This window comes from Macaca nemestrina, chromosome 1, assembly GCF_043159975.1.
Source record: "Macaca nemestrina isolate mMacNem1 chromosome 1, mMacNem.hap1, whole genome shotgun sequence".
Classification (NCBI taxonomy): domain Eukaryota; kingdom Metazoa; phylum Chordata; class Mammalia; order Primates; family Cercopithecidae; genus Macaca; species Macaca nemestrina.
Window position 1 is genome coordinate 183,618,480 of NC_092125.1, and position 9,583 is coordinate 183,628,062.

At 38.4% G+C, this 9,583-nt stretch overlaps 1 protein-coding gene across 2 annotated transcripts in view; it reads right to left on the bottom strand.

Moving 5' to 3' along the window:
• The window catches only part of LOC105495017 (ELAV like RNA binding protein 4), a 155,659-nt gene extending 150,338 nt beyond the window's left edge, over positions 1-5,321 (bottom strand). The window contains exon 1 of one of the 2 annotated variants that reach the window (XM_011764151.3): positions 5,192-5,321. In XM_011764151.3, coding sequence (XP_011762453.1) covers positions 5,192-5,209 — 18 coding nt within the window. In that variant the 5' untranslated portion in view covers positions 5,210-5,321. The remainder of the gene's footprint in view (positions 1-5,191) is intronic. The other variant, XM_011764157.3, reaches the window with a different exon arrangement.
• Positions 5,322-9,583: the final 4,262 nt, after the last annotated feature.

Sequence of the window (9,583 nt, forward strand, 5' to 3'; positions counted from 1 at the left end):
CCGTCTCAAAACACAAAACATAAAAGACAAAACAAATCAATTATCCATCAGTCATCTGAAATGGTTTTAGGAGGCTCAGAGACATGAGAATTTTTTGTCAATGGAAGTATTAAAAGTACAAAAAGAAAGCTATTTTGATGTTATATTTTAAATCTAATAGACTCACCCCAACTATAACTTGTTGCAAAATTGTTGCTCATAGGTGAAAATTCATAGTGATGATTAACCTCCATTATAATGAAAAGTAAAAGCTGCAGTATTTCTATTAAAAGAAACATAAGATCAAGTATCAAGCTGGTACTACAGATAATAAGCATTTGCAATTAACATACTGTGAATAACTGTAAACTCTGTTATCATACTAATAAAATTTTAAAATTCCTACAGCAACTGGGAACTCTGTAGCAGTTACATTATCAACACTAGCCACTTTGCCAGTTGTTCAGAGGCTGTGCAAATTAGCACAAACTGGTAGTAACAGTAATATACATAATGCTTTTGGGAGTCATTTTTGTACAACACAAGTTTAGAGGTTTTTTTTTCTTTTCTTTGGATTAAAATATCATACTCTGATGCATGAACATGTGGAACAGAGATGAACTTCAAAGTAGTGAGGAGAATAAACCGTGTAGTAGGCAGTTTAGGTTCATCTGAGTAAACTACTGCCAGACTCTGACTTGAGTGAACAAAGGTGTTTGTGTGGCAAATTTTGGTCCATAAATTCATGGTTTGAATATGTGGAAAAGATGCATCAAGGGATTAGTATAATTATTTTGTTTCAGAGATACCTAGAAGGTCAAAGAGCTCAAATGACAAGGAGATATGAAAGTATCAAAGTGTTAAATGGTTTATTTTGAGAAAGTCAAACCTTCTGCTTCCATCACCTAAGACACTATAAAACCAGAAAGATTAGGAAGCTACTGCACAGCTGTCTTTTTTGGTCAATGAAAGACATTGCTAGTGGACCTTATCACAGATTAAACTCAGCTTGGACAATGACCCTAACTCAATTTCAGTTATAATCAACTTAACACACAAAAAGTGTGGGGGGTGTGTGTGTGTGTGTGTGTGTGTGTGTGTGTGTGTGTTGGTACATGATGAGTATTTTGGGGTTTCTCACATGTAAATCCAAATTGAACTGTTCCAAAACAAGAATTAAAATCTCACCTGTTTCATATTCTGCATGCTGAATTATTTTGAAAGAATCAATACAGCTTTTTACTAAATACCATGTGTTACTGGCTAAATTAAGTCCCTTCAAACTCATATGTTGAAGTGCTAACCCCCAGTATCTCTGGATGTGACTGGATTTTCATATAGGGCCTTTAAAAAAGTAATTAAGGTAAAAAGAGGTCTAATCCAATAGGACTGGTATTCTTAAAGAAGAGATTAGGCTGCAGAGCAAAGAACATATGAAGAGACAGACAAGACAGCCATCTTACAAGCCAAGGAGACAGATCTCAGAATAACAGCCCTGCTAACACCTTCACCTTGAACTTCTAGCCTCCAGAACTGTGAGAAAGTAAATTTGTGTTGTTTAAGCCTCCCAGTCTGTGATATTTGTCATGGCAGCCCCAGCAAACTAATACTCTATGTATGATTTACCTCATCATGTTGTTCTATCAAAAGATGAAATTAATTATAAAAATCCAGTTCCCAATAAAAAAAATCACAAGTTGATAGATGACTCATTTATGCAGTACCATGAGTGAATAAGTCATTCCACATTAAGTAAGATATCCAGATAACTGAAGCTTGCCCTTGACAAACCAAAGTTTGTAATCTAATCCTTTCAGATGGAAATGTTTCTAAAATACATCACTATACACTGCCCCACTTTCTAGAGAGAATATACAATTTAACTCTTTTAAAGAATAAAAATTAAAATTTCCAATAATTCAGCAATACTATTCAGTACCCTAATTCAAGTTTTACTTTGACCCAAGATTAAGACTGATTTCTCATGTCTTATCTTTACAATTTGTTCACCCCACACATTCAGCCAATATTTCTTGAAACTTGTATTTAGCAAGGTTTCTAAACTACTATAGGCTGAGAAACTAAGGAACTAAACATATTAGAACTATGTCTGAAGTAAAAATAAAAAGGCTTGAGGGAATGTGTGAGGAGCTTGCCTCTGAGTAAATGAGTTAGCATACTGTTTGTGGATATATGTTTGCTTTTGAGAAAAGTTTCTGCTTCCATCATAGTTTTTGCCTGCATTCTCAAGACATAATGTTATAAAAAGTTCACGACCACTAAGTTTGGATAAGTGAGATTTTAGTTTTACAACATTTTATTAATAATTTTTGGTTTGTTTCTACCTCAAAAACTTTTCACAGCATATTTATGATAGATTGATATTATAATCTATATAGTGTTGATTCTGCCCTATAAAAAAGATGAATTTGAATACATCAGTTTAAACACTAACAATTAGCATGTATTGGTATTTACCATGTGCCTGGTACTGTGCTAAACACACTTTACATATTTCACTTAACTAAAACAATGCATAGAATTTACTGAAAGCAGGAAAAGGGATGCAAAATCACTATGATTTTTCAGGAACTGTGAATACTGGATGGATATTATCATATCCATTATCATATAATGCAAATGAGCAGTACTGGATCAAATAAAACATTTCAATTTTTTTTAAGCTACTAATGAAGACTAGTACCAAATTAAATAAAATCTTGGCACAAGACAATCATTTTTTTCCATGGACCATCACTCCTGACATCAACCTGAAAAATTAAAGCACCTTCTCTGACCTTCCTGCGGCTCAGGATAAACTTATGAAGAAGGTATACTATTATGCAGAATTAGGCCTCCCAAAGGCATGTACTTAACACATTTGGAGGTTAATTTTAAACTTGAACTTTATTGATATATAATGCACATAAAATCAAATGCCCAGATCTTAAAGGCTCAGTTTGATGAGTTTTGACAAATGGATACACCTTTGTAACCAATACCCCAATCAAGATAAAGCATACTTCAGTCACCCCAGTGAGCTCCCTCCTGTCCCTCTGTAGCCAAATCTCCCTCCCCAACTACAGGGAGCCATTTTTAAGCAATGTAGTAGCAGCGGTGGTAATAGCTACTGTTTATGTTTGGTTGATAATAGCAGTACTTACTGAGTGCCCACATGGCAGGCACTGTACACATATAATTTTCTATTAATTTTCATATCAACTTTACCAGGTTGGTGTTAACCCCTGTGTCTATGGCGAAAAATGTCGGGGGAAGGACCAAAAATTTAATTATGCAAAATCACATAACTACTGAGTGTTGAGGTCAGACTGGAACCAAGAATAGCTAATGTAAAATCTCTCGTGCTAAACTCTATTGCACTTACACATATGCTAAGGAGTTTTCTGTCGACCCAAAACACACAGTAAGTAGAGGAATTAGCAAGGCCACCAGCTCTAACTCACAACTCTACCTCTATTACAATCCACACCCAAGTACCTTATCTTAACCAGCAAGCAAAGGTTTCAGAGGCTAATACTAATGATAACTAAAGAGGATTACTTACAAGTTCTTCAACTGAAAACCTGCATGTAAATCCCTCATATATTTCTAGAGTAGTTAGAAGAGGGGGAAAATCCTCTGTATAGGTGGGTGGGTCACAACCCCATCGGCCCCAGGATTTTGTTAGTGCTTTAAAAAATGAATGGAAGGAATCCAACCATCCACTTGCTCATGGTCGACCCCATAAGCCACAGTGCCACAGTCTACCCTACCTAAGAACTGAAAGGAGAGGTGCCGCGCAGCATCGTACTGTCACTTTATTAAGGAAGCAAGTGGTGTCATGCAGCATTTTACTGTCACTTTATTGAGGAAACAAGGAGGCAAACATCTGGATTGAACCTTTTGATTCCTTGTTACGTTAATTTTATTCAGTGTTTTAAACTCAACCCACTCACATTTACAAAACACTTCACACAGACTACTTCCCTCATGAATGGAGTTCCATTCACATCTCACTTAAAACATCAAACTTATTCTGAAATGACGGAGGTTAAAGCTTGTTCAGTGTCAATTTGCAAGTATTATAAAATATTAAAAGCTAGGCGCACAAACGCAGGAGGATAATGTGAGGCAGCTTCTTCAAGGAGCTCTACTAAGTTAAAGCATTTAGGTAAGGGGCATGGATAGGCTTAAAGGAACCACAGAGCTCTCAACAAACTGTTGTGGAGCCGGGTATTTAAGACCCCAGTGGGAAGATTTTATGAGAATTATCACCCTTGAGTGGTATTGGCTAACAGCTTGGGAATCAATATGACTCATTTTCCCCAAACCTGGAGTTGTTTTCTAGAAGTCCCTCCCCTCGGTTTCCCTGTGGTCTCCTGAAGTCCCTTAACATATGTTGGGGGAGGGGAGGTTCTCTCCTGGTAGAAAGAAATGAGTCTCCAGCAAGTTCAAGACTTCAAGACCTGTGTTTACTAAATCCTCCATGTATGACAGCCCCAGCCCAAAGAGAGACAACAATTACAACACACACAGGTACACTCTACGAATACGTGAGCCTCCTTCTTCCTCAGCTAAACATGAGCACTGCTTAGTGTAACACAGGCGCCTTCTTAATCTCGTCTAGAAAAACCCAAGTCCCACGTCCACAGCGGGGTGTAATAGAGGAAAGACAGGGGAGGGTGCTGCCCTCCCTGTGTGACAATTAGCGAAAGTCACACAGAGGGAACCTCTGAGGATCCAAGCCGGCGCGCCCAGCGCCTCGGGGCCCTGATCGCCCGAAGCTGCCTGGACTTTTTGGCGCCACCAGTACGTTCAACAAAGCCACCTCGAGGACAACTCCGAAAAGGCGCAGAGAGGAGTGGCGCGGGGCTGCTGTGGGGTCGACTGTCGCCGGGGAGGGGACGCGTGTCAACCCAAGTTTCGGTTGTCTCCCCTGGGGCCGGGAAGTCTCAGGAGGCCGGCAGGGGTGTGACCCGGACCTGAGGGGCCAGAGCCGCCAGATGGGCGGCGGATAGTGTCGCCAGGAGCCCTCGGGTCTGGGCAGCGCGGGGCAGGATCCTCTTGCAAGGGCCCTCTCCCCCTCCCTGGGAGTCAGGGTGGCCAGGCTGGCCGCTGGGAGAAGCCAGTCGCGACCACGTGGCCCGGCGGGCGTCCGTAACAGAGGGCGGGCGGAGTCGGGGGTGCGGGGCCTGCGCCGAGGCGCTTCTACCTGATTCTTGAGGCGCATCTTCCCCGCCGGGCGATTCGGCCCGAGGCGGCGGAGGCTGGGCTGGGTGGGGCACAGCTGGCGGGAAGACGTCCGCAGAATCTCACTGCGCTAGCTCTCTAGCTCGCTCTGCGGCTCCGCCACCGTTGCCGCCGCCACCCCCTGGCCACCTCGAGGGGGCGCTTCGCGTAGAGACGGAGGATAACTCCTGCGAGTCAGGTTCCTGTGGTGGCCCTGGCGCCTACCTCGGGGGTTAGCATTCCAGTGTGCTCAAAATATTGAAGGAGAAAGTCTCCTCTCTTTCCTCCAATGCTGCTACCTGTGGTCTGCTTAAATTTTAAATGAGGTAGCTTCTTTGAAGCTAAAGTTCACTGACACCGTTTGGACCAATGTTAATTGCTGTGCCGGGCCCAGGGGGTTTATAAATGTGACCAATTCAGAACCCTTAGAATAAATCTTACCCTTTGGGGAGGGGAGCATGAAGAAGGTGGCTTGTCTTTGGCAGGGAATGTAGACACCTTAAGTAGATCCTTCAAGTCATGTTTGGCTGTTTGGTGTCTAAGATATGTCCAAAGTAAAGTGAGAAATGGAAACAGTTGACCCAAACGAAATGCCAAAGTCCTTTGTGAGTTCTGATTTCAGGTAAAAATAGTTACTGACCCTTCCATTACTCTGTGGCCTTTTAAACCACGCTAGATGCTTGAATAACACAACATTAGTTCTGTGGTAGGTAATGGGATGATCATGAAAAATGGAAAAAGTAGCTTCTTTGGCCCTCCTTGACCTTCATGAAAGTCCACTCCTAGGGCTGAGAAACTCACAGTTGAATTGTTGAGAATGGCCGCTATTGACTAAAGCAAATCTAACTTGATTCAAAATACAGGAAGTACAGGTATCAGTAAAAATTATTGGGCTAAAGTAAGCTTCGTATCAAGAGTTAGAATGGAAATAGTAAAGAGATCATCTTATCCAGTGTCTCTTTATAGGTGAAGGCTCTGAGGTCCAGAAAAGACCTGCCCAGATTACAAAAGAATCAGGAGGAAAAATTATAAAATTTCTCCTGACCCCTAGCCTATTGCTTTACCTCACAATTCTCAGCATTCTCAAGCTTTCCCTGTTTTTAAGACTTGAGCAAGATTCAGAACTTCAAATAGGCCCAAACAAACTAAAGAGGAATCCTAGGTAGTAAAAAGATTTTGGATGACAAATGGAACAAATTTGATGATGGTTTCATTGTAATAATCGCTATGTTATTGACACTATGCCAAGCGCTATTCACTTTCCATGGACTATCTCATGCAATTCAAGTTTCTTAGAGCAGCCTTAAAATTGAACAATCACTGATGGCTATAAGAACTTTTTTCCTACAATCTTCTTTGGTTATGTAATACAAAGGAATTTTGTTCCTGAGCAGTTGGGGATATACCAACTCAAAATTCTGCTAACTCAAATCCTTTGATCCAGTAGTTCCACTTTTATAAATTTATTTTAAGGAAATAATCATTAACATGTTCAAAGATTTGACTCTATGATTATTTGCTGTAGCGTTCTTTGAAATATGGAAAAATTATAAATACTATTTATAACTTTTCTATCAGTCAACATGATATTGTGAACATCTTTGTTGACTAATTTTTCACATCAGTCAATAAAGGGGACTGATCATACAATGGAATATTCTGGAGACATTAGGAATGATACAGTTGATGAATATCAACATGAAAAGATGTTCACAATATATTTCAAAGTGAGAAAAGCAGTTCACAAAATTGTATCTTCAGAATGATCCTGTTTTTGGAAAGGGTAACTGGTTATTTTGGAAGGTGAGATTATGCATGATCTATATTTCCCTTTTGCCTGTGTTTTTTTTTTAAAAAAAGCAGTAGTAAATGTTTATTATTTTAGAATTAAAATAAAACAGATTAGTTTTAATGTATCACTATCTCTAATTATTATCAAAATACCTACAATGAGCAAAGCATTGTGGCAAAGGCCAGCAGGCAAAAATTCAGTGCAGTTTAGCATAGTAAACAATATAGTCTTAACCATTAATTAATCATTAATATATGATTAATATAGTCTTAATCAAATCTTAGTTCTTTCCTCTTTAAGATATGTCATCTTGAACAAGCTGCTTGATCTTTTGAAAGCCTAAAAACAGTAATGATATTAACAGCTGACATTTATTAAGACTTTACTTTGTGCTAGATACTGTGCTAATCACTCTAGAATATCTTCCCCATGTCAGCTGATGAGGAAACTGAGACTTAAATAGGAAAGTTAAGTAAGTTGCCTAAATTTACATATCATAGTGTGGTTGTGAGGATTAAATGCGAGGGATCATTTAAAGCACGTAGCCTAACACTGGTAGGCATATGTACAAAAACTGGATGCACACTATTGTTTTTAATGATTTAGACACAACCCTGTAGCAACTTTTGCTCTTTATAACCATCTTAGTACTTAAATCACCTCTACAGGGATTCTAATTTGGCTGTTTAGTGTGGTGGGTAACGGCATGGGCTCTAAAGCCTGTCTTGGTTTGATTCACAACTCTACCACTTAGTAACTCTGTGATGCTGGGTGAGATACTTAACCTCTTTGTGCCTCAGTTTTCTCATCTGTAAGATAGGCATAATATTAGAGCTGTCTTCATGGGGTTTGTTCTGAGGATTAAATAAGTTAACAAACAGAAAGCATTAAGAACAGTCCCTGGTAAAAATGATCACAAATTAAACAAATTTTAAGTTCTTTGTCACATTCTAATATAAAGATTTTAGTACGTGTTCCTTATATTGATATATAAACATATTGTTATTTAACACTAAAAGGTTATGTAAATGTATGACCTGTCATAATTCATAGTGGGAAGCTGTCCCCATTTAAAAGAAACCCATGTAGCATTTACATATGCTCATATTACTAAAACGGAAGTTAAATCCAGACACAAGACATATAAAGATTAATTCTTTCATCTTTAACTTTTCCAAAATCAGCTCAGCAACGAAGTCTTCAAAATAAAAAATCTGGCATACATAGGACTTTACTGTACATTTTATTTGTTATATTCAATGATTTAATCTATTCTCTGGATTTATTAGCTCTTTCAAAAACAATTGAAAAACTCCACATAGAGACTTTAAAAATACATCTCCAATCTTATAATTTCTGTTTATCTTATTGATGTTTCAGAAGTAATCTAAGAAAGGTCTAGGAATCAAATATATTAAGGTAATACCACTTATGAAAAATTTTATCAAAAGGGTACATCATCATAGAATTAAGAACCATGTAATAGGAAAAAAAGTTTCTCATCAGTTGAAAAAATTGTTAGGCTAACTCAGGTATGTATATGAGTGTATACATATATGTACATAATTAAAATATTAACTTTATTAGCATAGTATTAACTATTTTAAAGTAAGTGTTTTGGAATTATGTTAAAAATCTCCAAAGCAAATTGTTAATTTATGTTCCTTCCCAATACAAACCATAAATAGTATCTGTGATCATTTTGCCCAAATTTGTAAAAGTGTAAAATCTACAGTTTTACAATTACTAGTCATATTGTGGCTCTAGAATAGTCAACTTCATGTAACAAAGCAATCAATAAGAGCATGGAAACTTACTTTCTTCCTTAGAAAGGCAATTCCTGTATTAAGGACAATGTTATTTTTCTTTAAAAGTCCCAAATCTTCACACAAAGGCATTACCAGCTCATTGTGCACCTTAATTATAAGAGCAGCTGTGCTTCTTTGTTAATCTGGTTGATCTGACCTGAGGATTTGATTTGTCACACCCCTCCCCTGTCCCGCCCTATTTCTCTCTTAATGAGAACAACTTAACAATGGCATCCATATAAAATCCATGGCCCAAATAATGAGTGGTGAGGAATAGAGGTATTAGTTATGGTGGGGAGCACTTGCTGCTGAACCGACATGTAAAGAGCTAAAATTCAGGGTTAGTAAGCATAGATGTAGGGGACAGGTCGATTTTAAAAGACAGGTTTCAGAGCATGAGAGTGAGTCTCCACCCACACCCCTAGCCCTGCTCCTCCCTGTGGAGTGCTGTGTAGTATTAGAGTCAGACGAATTCCACCTCTGTTATTCAGGAGCTGCATGATACCATGATACCTGGCAAGTTCCTTTTTCTCTCTGATCCTCAGTTTGTATTTAATAGAAATAATAGTACTTACCTTATAGGTTATTATGAAGATGACGATTTTTAATGTTATTGGAAAAAATATGTAAAGTAGCTGCTTAATACTAGTTGCTTCTCTTTCCCCTTTCAACTCTGCATTGGGCACATTCAAAACAAACTCCAACTATGCACACCAACATAAGAATTGGCTTATGTGAAATTATGGATATTTGAAGAATTTGGGAACTTGACATA